Here is a 14,149-nt window from a genome sequence, read left to right as displayed (position 1 = left end):
AAGGTCCAAGTTTGCAAATACTTGTAGGCAGTGAAGCTAAGGGCATTAACTTACAGTATGTGAAAAAAAATCATTCTTTTCTTTAAAAGTACAAGCTTGCCAAAACACTGGAAGTAATTATACTGATTTCTATTCTTTCAAAAGGTAACAATAAAAGAAGACAACTTGGGTTTGGGAGAGCCAGTTTCTGAAAGTGAGAAATCTTCTAAATTGGAATGCTGGATTAAGAACGAAGACAAAATAATCCATAAATTGAATTTGAAGGTTCTGATTTACTTTTTTTTTTTTTTTTTTTTATCTGAATTCTGAAAATCTTCTGAAGAAAAGGGGTATCTTAAATGATTAATCCCAGAAACACTTGGGACCCCAATACAGTGGTAGCTACTAAATCAGTCTGAAAAAGCTATTAGCTGTTAAATCTTTTGGTCATGCTAAAAACCCTGCTGCAAGGGCCATGTAGCGCTTTGGGAAGCTTAGAGTAGTCTTAATGCAAAATGTCATCCTGTGAGGGTTGGATGCAGTATTACAGTTCAGAARGTGGTGGCTAAATGTGTTACTTATCCTAGTTAAATCCACTTTGTGCCAAGCATAAAAATAGTTATTTTAGAAAGTATAAATATTATCATGTCTTTCAAAAAAGTTCTCTTTCACTAGGTGAGTGAAAATTGTATTTTGAGGAAACACTTGTCTATCTATGAATCTGAGTCCTTAATGCTCAGTGAGATGCTAAAGGTATTAAAAGCTTAAAAGTTGCAATTCTCTGATCCRTCCTGTTTCGTTCCTGGGAAGACTAGAGATGCGCATAGCTGCAAAAAGTTGTCAGCTCCTCTTTCAGGGATAGTAGAATATCAGGCTGAGGTTCACTTCATTTAATTTGTTGCAGCAACAGTAATGTTGTGTGTCCTAGAGGTAACTAGGCTGTCTTTATTGGCAGAGGAAAGCAATAGGTGTTTCTGTGGCATGATTCATTTTAGGGTGTTATGTGTCAAAGGGATCATGTGAATCACATTCTAGAAATGCTTCTTGTAAATACTCAAAGTCAGCTGAATCTTATTCTTAAAGAATGCTGTCACATATGTGGGTGCTTAAAAGCCTTGAGGCTGATAGGCAGGCTTAGGGACTGAGATGTGCTTCAGATGAGGCTGAATGTGATAGTGGTGTGACTCGGTTCACTAAGTTTCCCAGAAACCTTGGAATATGAATGTGGAGAAGAGCTGTTGTGACCATGCTGGTGTTCATACAGAGCTTCAGTTGGCAGAAAATTGAGTGCTCATATTCTCTTGTTAGATCTATTGCCTGCTTTCTCTAATATCAGTAGCAGACTGACTCAAGTGTTAAATAGCCCTGTGAACAGTGTGGTAAAAAGCAGTCAAGGCATCTGTGCTTGTATGACTAGTGTAGCAGAGGTGCATTTGCAGTCACCCTGTCTCACTTTGGCTCTCTCATTCATTGCTCTGGGATTCATCACTGTGACCTAATTTGTCATAGTTATTCTTAGCAGCCACAGAGCTCTRAATTTTACCTTGCATTTTTATTTCAAAGAGTTTGTAAAGTTGTGATGAAGCATAGGCTGTAGTACTAGGATGATAATCAGCTTCATATCCTTATCTTAAGTCGGATACTGCTGTCTGACTCTGGAGGCTGAATGGAATTTGTGCATACAAAAATGTTTCTGACCTTATTTTCTATTTGAAAGCATCCTGATAGATGGAGATAATTTCACAGGTTATGTATTTGTGTCTTATTGGTATGTATTCTTTTACTTTTAGAAATAAATTGTGTGTTTTTGAGTGCTGTGCTGCTACTGGTATAGCAAAACAGAAAGGAATGCTGTAAATAGTACCATTCTCTTTCTAAGTTTATATTGCTGGAACAGACTGTCATGAGCTAGGACAGAGTGCAAAGACATGACAGAAGCAAAGGTWATTTGAACTTCATGGTTTCTGTTTGTTACGAATTTTTTTGGATAGTATGCTGTTAGATTTTGAGTCTATAAAACCTTAAGTGATTTGTGATTTTTATCATCTTAGACAAAGCATGTAATGTAATGTTAAGGCATGTAGTTAGTTAAAGAGTTCAAGTTGAAATTCCTGTTGGTATGAAGGAGACTAAATTGCTAAGAGAGTTGCTGAATAGTTTTTCTGAAGGATAATTAATTTCTCAGTAGTCTAAGTATGGTAACTCTGACACTCCTAGCAGTCATGGTTATGGTATTGCTATATATTGCTATAATATTATTGTTCTAGTAACAGAACTGTAGTGAATAAGGTCTTCAGAGACATTTCCTCTCCTACTACTATCACAGAAAAACTGTAGCAACAGCTCAGCTTGAGAAAATGACTGTCAGTCTGCAATATTGGAAGCTGTATCACACCTGAATCCAAAAGGGGGGTTATGTTGTGTGTAGAGGGGACACTGCAGAAAGCTGCTGATCAAAGCCTGAAAAAAAATTGTAAGTTACTTAATTTTTTATCATGAAGATAAAGGATCTAACTGTCCAGTGTCTGGATCACTTCAAAGTTAATATATTCAAAATAGATTAATCTAATTAAATAGATTAAAATTTTTGATTTGTTAATAATATGTACCTTTTTTTTCTCAGTAAGTTAAAGCAAACAGACAAACCAGTAAGTCTAAATTAGTTTTCATTATGAAATACTACCTGCAAATCCCTGATGATGAAGTATAATTCTTTATTCCTCCTCATCCCAGTAGACTGAAAATCTGAAGAAAAAACATGATGTAAGGACAATACGTCATGCAACTACATGATTGGAAGGAGGTGRCTCCAAGTCAAGTGGACAGTTTGACATGTAAAAATGACCATCTACCTGGTCTTAAACAATTTGCTGTAATTGACACACTGTCTGAGCATCTGGAAAAAGAAAAAAAACTGCTGTTCACTCCCACTGATAAGACTGAGGAAGAAAAGGTATCTATTCATTAGAATTAATATTGTGGAATAGACCTTTGGGGCTGAGTTTCTAAAATTCATCTCTACTTTCAGGATTACTTGCTTGGAGGAAAGAAATGGAGGTTCTGTGCTTTTTTATTTAAATAATAAATAATGTTTGAAAGATGTAAATCTCATTTGTGTTTGGAAGAATGTAATTTCAGTCACAGCTGCTTTTGATTTCATGAAATGATGGAAAATTGCATTTTATGTACATGCAAGTACATGATTTACTAGTAAAATTCAGATGGGAGAAATGATGTCCTTTGCCATTAATGCAACTACATACTTATTTCTTTATTTCCTACATGTAGCCAGGCTGTCCCATTTTCAAGTTTCTTGGTAAAACAAATCTGGGAAAAGTTATCCTATGCTTTCTTTTTCTTTCACTTGAGTATAACTCATCATATTCTTTTTTTTTCTTGGACTGTATCTAAAGACAAAAATCAAACTGATCAATTAAGTTTACTATTGCTAAACAACATGTTTTCAGCTTCGTCAAACTAGAAAGTATGTCCAAAATTTTCCTTCAGACTAGAACAATTAAGCTAAAGTGCTAGAATTGCAGTAATGTTTATTAAAAAAAAATTAATGTTTTTTTTTTTTTCCAGATTCAGGTTATTTTAGAAACAGAAGTTGAAAAAAAGCAAGGGAAATCAGTTTCAGGGTTTGATACCTTAATTAAGACACGGCAAGGGGACAGAGACTACTGTAAAAGTGAAGCTGAGAGTTTGCAGAAGGTTCTTAGAAACACATCTTCAAGACTTAAGCAGAAGCCTAATTGTGGCAGAATGTCAAAAAGATTTTCAGCCATCCAGGTGAGTTTGGAAAACACTGTAGGACAGGATTGCCTTTTTTTTTTTTTTTTTTCCCCTCCTCCAAGGTTCCTTTACATGATGCCAAACTACCACAATCACACTGCCAGTATGAAAACCTAATTGACAGAAGGTTGCATATGATGAGAAACAGCAAATAACTTGTAGTTAATTGCTGCTTCACTGAAAAAGAAATATATGAATATCATTTAAATATTCAAGATGATTGATAGTACAATTTTGTGATGACCTTTTGCCCTTCCAAATAAATGTRTATTTTAGAAAATGGTAAAATGATATGTATATCTGGACTCTAATGCTAAGAAAGATGTATGTACAGCCTTGATTGTCTTTAATTTTTTGAGTTGTAGGCTCGTTGAATCTTCTATAGAAATTTCCAAACCAGAAATACTAATAAAGTGTATGACATCTTGTTTTTCTCTACTTTAACCTTACATAAAATTCTTCTTTAAGGGAGCGAGTTCTGACCCAGAAGTTATGAAAATATTGAGAGAGTGTGAAGAACATAAGTCAATACTGGAAAAATATGAGCGCCATGTGGCAGAAATTCAGGGTAACATCAAGGTTTTAACAGCTGAAAGAGACAAAATTATCAATCTTTATGAACGGGTAATTTTATTTATATTAGTGTGACTAATGAAATAACTTAAGGTGATGTACAAGCAAAAAAAATTTTTAATAGACTGCAAGGCATTTCTTTAAAAAAAAGTTCTGAAAATTCTGTGATTTAAATCTCACTTAAATACAATTTTATGAGGTTTGAATAAGAATTCTTTCTTGAATCAAAGAATGTAGCTATTTATTTTGGTTTTTTTTTTGCTATCGCCCAATTTCTGAGATGCTCTGTATTATCAGATATGTATTTCATTACGCATTCCAATTATAATTTTTCCCCATTCCAGAAGATTTCAAAATTTTGAGGTTCAAAACAAAAACATTTCTACAAAGCTGAAATGGTATTGAAAATATTACTTAACAGTCTCATGAATACTGCAGGTTATCATTTCTTTGCTCTTTTTCTCTGCTATAAACCTTTTTCATTGTTAAATACGAACTCTTCCGTGATGTGAATTAAAAGGATAATCATCAGTGAAGAAAATGCTTATTGCTTTGTGCAAGCTTTCTGGAGTGCAAATCCATTTTTACTTAGTAGTTCTGATAGATATTCTGTAACCAATCCTGTCCGTAGTTTATGTACACAGCAACAACTTTCAATGGCTACTGCATATTTCCAGTATGCTGTTGTTTTTAATAACAGGCACAGGAAGAGATATCCCGCCTTCGTCGGGAAGTTATCAAGTGTCCCAAGGCTACTAAAAACACAGTGACAGCTCAAGCTATCCTAAGGCGCGTGGAGACGGAAAGGGATACGGCGCTGTCTGATTTCCGAAGAATGACTACGGAACGCGATAGCCTCAGGGAGCAGTTAAAGGTTTTCTTTCACTCTAGCTTATTTTAACATGAAAGTTATTTAGCAGTGTAATTAGAAATACTGAAGATTTCTGTTCTAGTATTGAGAATTAATTACATTATGTGTCTGTGGTGAGTTCTGACTTGTTCTGTATGTGATTTATTTTTTGTTTTAATTGGTATTTGCAGATTTCCCAAGAGATTGCATTTAACGAGAAGGCTCACTTGGAACAGAGAATTGAAGAGCTGGAAATAACAGTTCAGAATGTAAGGAAAATTGGTTATTTATGAAACTATAAATGGGATACAGATGATATTCATGGTTAACCTTGGAGGAACAAACTGATGGAGTTCTATTATGAAATGACTGGTCAAAGGGAAAGCAGTGAATGTCATTTACTTATACTTTAGCTTTTCTCACTGTTTCCCGCAGCTTTTTTGTATCTGAGTTAGGATGTTGTGGTCTGGATGAGTGGACAAATAGTTGGGAAAAAAACTTGGTTATCTTAGCAGGTTAATGGTGTGGATCATATTTTGCCTGGATGCTAGTAATGTGGAGTACCAGAGGGTTCTGTCCCCAGGCCTGTCCTCTTGAATGCCTGCATCAATGCCCTGAAGGAGGCAATGGACTGTGTGCTTGCAAAACTTGCAAACTTGCGAATGACAGGGAATGAAGGAAGTCAATCAGTGCACTCAAGAGCAGAGTTGCCATCCAGAGGTACCTAGGCAGGTGGGCAGAATGGCCTAGCAGGAACCTTATGATATTCAACGAGAACAAATGCCAAGTTGCCTGTCTGGGAAGGAAGAGCCTCTGGCTTTGGTACATGCAGGGGTGAGATGGCTGGAGAGCAGCTATTCCAAGCAGGCCCTGGGGATCCTGGTGGACGGTGAGCTTCTTGTGAGCCAGCAGTGTGCTCTGGTAGCAAAGAAGACCTAGAGAACACTGAGCTGCATCAACAGTACGGTAGACAGTAGATTGAGTGAAGWGATTATCCCCCTTTCCCCTGTACTTACTGTGTACTACATCTAGAATTCTGTGTTCAGTTTTGCTACCACCAGGACCAAAAAGATATTGCCAAATTGGAGTGAATTCAGGGAAGGACCCCCTACATGGTAGGGTCTGGAGTCCCTCTKGAGCCGTGTGAGAAGTGGCTGGGAGAACGGGGCTTGTACAACCTAGGGAGGGTTACAGGGGTGTCTAAGAGCCAACTGCAAGTACTAGCCTGTCAAAGACAGAGCTAGGCTCCAGCCTTGCAGATTTTCATGACCTGCATGGATTAAGTTGTGAGCAACCTTGTCAGACCTTAGAGCTGGCTTAACCTTGACCAGGAGGTTGGATTAGAGACATGCTGTGGCACCTTCCAAGTTGAATGAGTTTATGATSCTGTGTTGTGAAGACCAGATCTGTAGCTGTACAGCTCTGACAAGTCATTTTTAAGTAAAAATGGTTTAAGTTGCTTGTAAGTGCAAGTAAAAACTAAAATATATTAACAAAATACATGTAGATATTAAGTGTGTATCTCTAGATCTTATTTTTTTAAAAAGATAAATGGGTTTTTTTTGGAATATCTCTTTCTCCTAGATCGTGTGAAATTCTGGTCACATTTGTGTTTTCCTTTCAACCTGTTAAATACTACCATGCTTAAAAATCTAGTTCAGAGATTATAATATTAAAATATCTGCATCCATAATACAATACATTCTAGCTTTAAACAGTTCTGAGTGCTCTGAGCAGTAAATTAGCTTTAATCATGTACTTCATATATGGTATGTAGTGTATTTTGGAAATAGTTCCGCTTTAGCTACATTTTTTTTCTGTCTTCAGTTCATTTGGTAACATTAGAGGGTGATACTTCAGTATTGATGAGTGCCAGACTTTTTTGTACTAGGGCATAGTTACAAATTTACATAAATAAACCTAAATATTCTAAAGATCTAAAAGCTATAGGCAATGGTTCTACTTGAAGGCAAAGCGAGAATTACATTTCAGTTTTGGACAGCTGCTKTCATCAAGCTGCTTGAATAAGGCAGGTTCCTGCAGAGCTCTCCTTCAATAAAACTTTTGTGGTAAAAATAGAGTAGAAGTTAAATGAATAGGAGAAGTGCTCTATAGATGTCATTTTTTTTGCAACTTTTAATGTTTAATTATATTTATAGCTAGATAGGGAACGGCTAGAACAAATGTCCAGACTGGCATTAATGAAAGACACTGTGGAGTCTTTGGAAACAGAGACGAAAACATTGTCAGGAAGAGCATTGGACTTGGAAACTGAATTGAGCCGACAGAAAGTTGAATATGTTTCACTTAAGTAAGTAAAGATATATAATTACTTCARTTTATTGAATAACATGAACTTGTTGGGTTTTGTAATTGTTATTCAGGTCAAAGCAAAAGGAAGAGATGTTGGTTGTCCTTATGAGTCATTCCACTTTTTAAAATGGACTTGCTTTTCTTATGCCTTATTTACATGTAACCTCTCTTGGCTTTCTTATATTCCAGACATGCTGAAAAACACCTTTAAGTGAAAAAACAAAATTCACTCYAACTCAGCCTTCAGGAGTTCAGTTACATGCTTAACTTAGTTAGTTTTTTGATATGATTGAGTAGGCATTTAACTTTTTTTAATATAAATTGTTTTCAATATTTTTGTTTGTTTTACAGAAGCAAGTAAACATACTCAAACTAAAAGCTTACATGTTTAGTTAGCTTCAAACGTCCTTTTCTCAGTCTCTGCTTCTTTTCAAGAAGATGAAATTAACTGAAGTCTCCCACAAGGTTTACAAGCTGCTGCTAAATTGGTGCTCCTAACCATGATTAGGAACACGCAGTAGGACCAGACTCAAGTGAAGCCTTTAGACAAGGTGGTCAGTGAGTGCAGGATAGAAAGGAGAATTTACTTAGCAGAGGTGAAGATCAAGGTGTTTGYTTGCTTGCTTGTTTGTTTTGATATGTTTAAAACAGGTGGACCGAAAGAAGAAATTTTACTTAGTTTTTTTGTCATCTGTTGCAGAAATATTCAGACTTCAATATGAAAGGATTAAGGTTAAACACTAATGAAATATCCTAAATAATATAAAATATATAGAAGAACCTTGCTTTTTCTTAACTTTCACCATCTTAGTGATATGCCAAAAAGGAAGTCATATGTGAATGTCTGGATTCTGTTTAATACTTTTTCTTTTCCAGTTTATTGAAAGAAAAGACAGAACAGAGTCTTTCAGAGTCTAAGCAAAGTCTTGCTAAGAAAAAATATGAGCTACAACTTACCCAAGAAAAAATTATGCTTTTGGATGAAAAAATTGGTGAGTGTCAAATGCAATTGTTTTAATAAGATTATTTAAACTAATTGGTGTGTGTGTTTATTTTTTTTTCTTTCACTTAACATAAACATAAAAATGTTTGTGGAGAAAAAAAGGCAGAATATATGCTGTATATTATGTCCCTGCACGTCAGAGAGAGAGGTGATTTTACTCTGAATATTTTATCTCCTGGAAGGAGTTAATAAGTGTAATTTGATAAGCCTAATTACACTGAAGCCTTTACAAATTTTTTTAAGAGGTGATGAATTTTGTTTTAAAAGCCATGTTTGTTTATTTTTGCCATGAAGTTCAGTTGAATCAGTCTCAGGAAAAGCAGGCAAACGTCAGGATATCCATCTCTAAATTTTCATGTCAGTCATTAYAGGCTGAGATTTATACATTGCTGTTGTCTATTGCAAATCTGTTTATTAAGTTCTTTGCCGTTACAACACCTGAGAAAGTTATTTTTTAATGATGTGAACATTTGTTGTCTTAATTAAAATAGATTGTCTTGAGCCAAATGATTTAAGGTATTGATGAAATAAAGAATGCAGTTCTGTAAATATCAGTAGTTTTTTTTTATGTATTTATGCAAAAGTAAATGCTTCAGTGTTTTCTTGAAGGAGAGCTTTCATTTTGTATGTGTGTGGGGGGTTGTGTGTGTGTTTCTTCTRTTTTGTCATTATCTTTGCTGCAGGAGTATATCACATAATTTTTATTTCCAAGYGGTTGAATTGGGTTAATAAAAAGGAAACCTTTTTGCTTGTGTCCAGATAATTTTTCAAAACAAAGTCTTATTCAAGAAGAGGAAATCAGCGCTTTGAAAGCAACAATTGCACAACTTGATAAAGAAAAGGAAACTTTGCAAGACTGTGTAAAAGAACGAAAAAAAAAAATYGCTGTTCTTGAAGAAAGCCTGACAATTAAAGTACGTTCTAATGTATAAATMACATGTGAACAAGTTACAGCACTACAGAACATAAATAACAGGAGGATCTGTTTGGTTACCACGTCTGTCCTGAACTGGTTAGCTACAGTAGTGCCCAGTACTGGCCTTTTTCTGCTGCAGTTTGAAGACAACAATAAAACTCATTTTAACTTAAAAAACAATTAAGTCTGAGCTATGTGCATGTCCTATTTGGTAGGCTCTCGTTTTCCTGAAATGGAGAAGAATTTTAAGAGTCCTCTTGTGACTCTTTAAAATGAAGAATTTAAATGAAGAATTTTAAGAGTCCTCTTAAAATTCATCCCAAGTTCTTTCTTGGGGTCCATTTACATTAAAGAAGTACCAAATGGTACTTCATTTGTTGTCACCAAAGTTGCATTTGTATGAGATGCTTTTTAACCCTAAGGGCTAAAGATTGCGTCAGTTTATTGTACAGTATGAATTCAAACTATATAGAAAGCTGCTTTTAGTTTTTAGTCTGAGATGTTATCTATCACTTCAGCTCAAGTCCTCTGGATGTTGTGTTAAGCTAAACTAAATATGGTACTTTTTACCTTTTAACAAAGTTGCATAAAGAAACCATTTTGCAGAGTGGACCGTAATCATCTCGGTTTGTATTTTAAAATTGTAAAATGGGGTCCACTTTAGAGAAGAGATAGCTATATCTCTAATATTTCTTTTGTTGCCAATGAAAAACATTTCTTTGTCTCCGCTTCTTTTAGTATTTTTATCCAAAGGCAGTGAAATGATATACTTTGTGCCAGCTTCCTTATGAAAATATAATGTTAAAATTCTTGTTTTGTAAGTTAAAAACTGATAGTTTATTCATTGTAGAAAAGCCACAGGGACTTATCTGACATAAGATAACATTTAGTTTTGGGAGAGTGATCCAAATATTACTTTTAGAACTACAAAGGATAAAGAAAATTAGTTTTTGAAGGTTATAATTTGCAGAAGCTAATAATACTTGTTCCTTTATTTGYCAAAATAGATTATCAGAATTTTCAACTCTAAACATAATAAAGCTTGGAATAGGGGAATCGTTTTTGTATTAAATAGTTAAAACAAGCTGAAAAATAAAGCAATTAACAGAAGGAAAGCATATTTAGACATTTATATTTATTAACTGCAAAAGATTTTTTTTAAATTTATTTCTTTTTTTTAAGGAAAAAAACATTTCAGATTTCAAGGTTCTGATTTCTGAGTTGGAGCGTTCTGCAAAGTAAGACTAAGATTTCAAATTCATTTAAAATTGTAATTAATTTATGACATTTATAAAAGTACTAACTCAAAAATCGAATCCTAGAGTGTGCTAATGAATGGATTTGGGGTTTCTTTAAAATACTAAAATGTTAAAACTATATTTCTTTTTTTGGAAACTTAACTACTGGAAAAGCTGTTATTTGTATTAGGTTGGGCTGTATTGCAATACCTGAAATATTTATTATTTGCTGCATAGAAAATCTGCTGAAGCTCTCTGTATCTGTGAGCAAGATATCGCCAGTCTGCACCAACAGCTAGAAGAAGCCAATGATGAACTTGCCCAGAGTAAGAAGAACAGAGAATCACTAGCTCAGGAGAATGACAGGTTACAAGAGCATCTTTCTAATATTAAGCAAGAAAATCAGGTATATCTGTATATTAAAAAAAAAAAAAAACCTAAAAAGGAAAACTGTAAAACTGTGTATTGTTCAAGTAATGCATAGAACTTGTGGGCTGTCATATGGAAATATATCTGCAATCTAGTTTTAACCTCATTTTTCATACTCTGAAATACCCTTACTTTTCAGCGTGCTTGTATAAAGAAGAGCTATTTTTATGTAATGTTATTGATATTTATCTTGAGGACCTGATATTTGTCTTGAGGACCAGCTAATTAATCTTTAAATAAAAATCACTGTGGCAGTTACGACCCGTGCTTAGATGGAAAGCACTATAAGGAGGCAGAAGGTGTATGCGCCTGTATGTGCCTTTAAAAATCTAGTTAATAAACCCATAAAGTATGCACTAATGTACTAATGAGTTATGGATAAATTATGCACAAATTCTGCTTTTTATAAAGATACAAACTCAAATCTGTCGTTACAGGTGCTCTATAAAAAACTAGCAAAGTACCAAAATGAGCTTGATGATGTGAAGTTGAAAGTCCAGGATTCAAACAAAGATATTGTTAGGCTGAAGGGCATGCTGAAGTCTAAAGTGAGTGTGTAGATTTTACTCGTTAATAAAAGCCATTGTTTTAACAAAAATGAAATTTTAACTATATATTCATGGAAGATTTTGCTTCTTAACTGAAACTTATTTGAGTTACGCAAGTACAGGTATAATAGTTTGAACACGTTTTCTCTGGCCATTTTTGCAAAGCACCGATAAAATATATTTCACAGATATATCTATATATTTTTCTCTGTGCACATATGTGTATTTGTACTAAACTTGAAAAGTGGAGYGAGCATTTGGGAATGTTTTGTCTTTATTATCATGTGGCATTAATAACACATAAAATATTTCTGCAATATATTGCTATACCTACCTTTTTTATGTTAATTTAACTATTTTTAACAGTTATCTTGAGCATCAAAATATGACTATCATAAATAAAACACTGATTCCTGAGAAATCTTAGATGTTGTATTAGATTTGCCATTTAACAAAAATTTTTCAATAGGGAGAGATAAAATCTAATATTATCTCCTACTTGTAACCTATGAATATTCCAATTTATTCAGGCTTATTGAGAATAATTAAACAAATGAACTTTATGTTTTAGGAGAGAGAGAACTGTGAGCTCTTGGAGAAATACCACRCAGCCTGTGAAGAAGGAGAAAGCTGGGAAACCAAATGCCATCAAGCAGAGGCTGATTGCAGCTCTGTTAGACTGGCGTTAATCAGCGCAGAATCCGAGAACCGCAGGTTGAAAGAAAGAATCGAGTCCCTTGAAATAGATATGGAACAAGTATGTTGAGATCGTTCTTTCCATAGGTCACACTAGAAATGGTCTGGTATATATTAAGAGTGCAACTGTTTGAAATTAGGTAGGCTTAACACCACTTCTACTCATATTTTAGAGATAGTTGCTAAAATGAACTGTACCTAGTTTGTGTTGATAATATAAACTAGAATTCCACTAGTCGCATTAGATGTGACTAGTTAGATTAGGCAGCATTAGATGTGATTAGTTAGATTAGGCAGCAGATCATATCTGCTTTCTGAATATTGTGTATATTGAGAACTAGCCATGCACATTAGATACTCAAAAACTGCCCTGTTGCTACTCAGATAAGGGATGAAGTCATAGCAGTAGMCAAGCAGCACAGCAAGATTTTATTGCAGTCTAATAGTGTTTGAGTCTCATAGAACTGGTACATAGTTTTATTTTGTCCAGGTAGCSTCCAGTGGGAAGAGATTTCATCTTCCTAGCTCCTTCCAAAAGAGGTCTTTTTGTAAAAGAGCAAAGAGGTCTCTTTGTGAAACCCGTTTCAGTTAACTTAGTCAGAAGTCTAGGTAGAATTGTGTGTCAGACATATCTTGGAAGCAAAAGATTTTATCATATAGTTTTGTTTTATAAAAAAAAAAAGATCTTGATATGGAGTTGATCTTGTACATGCTTAGCACTGCCTTGTGCAATTTGTACTTTTTTATGACATAAGTTTAGTTTCCAAAACTTGAACATTGGCAGCATAGCTGGAATTAAGGAGATAGTCCCCGCATGATCATCGCTTTTTGATCTTGCATCTGAGAAATCCTTTAAGGAAGACACTGTGCTTTATCTCTCTCTCAGCTTTTGTCAGTCTTCCAGACTCATTCTGCCACCAACTGAAAATTAAGAGATGCAGTGATCAGAAATTCAACTCRGAGTTGCTGGAAAAGTATAGGCAATTTTTGAAAAGTCTTTGTTAATGTAAAGATAGAAAAACCTAAATTTCTCTAGACAGAACTACTGCTGCTAGCTTGTGAAGTTCTTTAGTGTGACTTCTGTCATCTCTCAGTCATGCCTGATTTTATCTATGGCAGTGGTACAAGTATTACTGACAGGATCTCTGCATTCATTGCTCTTCTGCACACAAGAATGTATTTTATTACTTAAATAAGAGGGTCTATTTTGAAACTAAAAAGGGGACCATAGGCAGGGACTTAGAACCTTATTAGGCTCTACAGACAAAGCAGAATCCTGGGAAGGGAGATGGAAATGTCAGAAGCTGATTTTGCTGTTGGAAGCAAAAATTCTTGTTTTTAGTCATTTTATATGTGGGAGTTTATTTAAAGAAAAAAAAATTAAGTTTAATTCATAATAATTACTTCTGTCTCTTCAAATTCACTGCAGGTATATAGAGATTTTTTTAGGATACAGGAAACAGCTTTGTGTTTTCTTTGCTGTACAATTTTCATTATGTGACAATGCTTGATTACAGAATTTAACAACAGAAAAAGCATACAAGGCTCAAATTTCTACCTTGAAAATGACTCTTCTGAAAATGGAAGGAGAGCTTCAAAACTTACAGCGAGAGAAAGTCTCTATCCTTGCAGATCTCAAATCTACACAAGAACTTTGCATCAAATTGGATACTGGCAAAGAACTGTTAACCCAGGAGTTAACATCCAGAGCAGAGGAAGTAGAAAGGGTATGTGAAATATATTCTAAAAACAATTTTATATAGAAGATCATGCATGTGCACTCATAAAAAAAAAAAAAAAAAAAAAAAA

At 34.5% G+C, this 14,149-nt stretch overlaps 1 protein-coding gene across 1 annotated transcript in view; it reads left to right on the top strand.

Moving 5' to 3' along the window:
• The window catches only part of TSGA10 (testis specific 10), an 18,270-nt gene continuing 4,121 nt past the window's right edge, over window positions 1-14,149 (top strand). Inside the window, exons 1-15 of the mRNA XM_026035644.1 lie at window positions 1-55; window positions 145-264; window positions 2,716-2,932; window positions 3,577-3,771; window positions 4,243-4,398; window positions 5,048-5,221; window positions 5,389-5,466; window positions 7,357-7,508; window positions 8,387-8,502; window positions 9,273-9,427; window positions 10,612-10,667; window positions 10,905-11,073; window positions 11,534-11,644; window positions 12,216-12,401; window positions 13,858-14,067. Coding sequence (XP_025891429.1) covers window positions 2,759-2,932; window positions 3,577-3,771; window positions 4,243-4,398; window positions 5,048-5,221; window positions 5,389-5,466; window positions 7,357-7,508; window positions 8,387-8,502; window positions 9,273-9,427; window positions 10,612-10,667; window positions 10,905-11,073; window positions 11,534-11,644; window positions 12,216-12,401; window positions 13,858-14,067 — 1,932 coding nt within the window. The 5' untranslated portion in view covers window positions 1-55; window positions 145-264; window positions 2,716-2,758. The remainder of the gene's footprint in view (window positions 56-144; window positions 265-2,715; window positions 2,933-3,576; window positions 3,772-4,242; window positions 4,399-5,047; window positions 5,222-5,388; window positions 5,467-7,356; window positions 7,509-8,386; window positions 8,503-9,272; window positions 9,428-10,611; window positions 10,668-10,904; window positions 11,074-11,533; window positions 11,645-12,215; window positions 12,402-13,857; window positions 14,068-14,149) is intronic.

Source organism: Nothoprocta perdicaria, unplaced genomic scaffold (genome assembly GCF_003342845.1).
Source record: "Nothoprocta perdicaria isolate Ctin4 unplaced genomic scaffold, notPer1 scaffold_163, whole genome shotgun sequence".
Lineage (NCBI taxonomy): Eukaryota > Metazoa > Chordata > Aves > Tinamiformes > Tinamidae > Nothoprocta > Nothoprocta perdicaria.
Note: the sequence above shows the minus strand (reverse complement) of the source record. Positions and strands in the feature narration are given on the sequence as shown.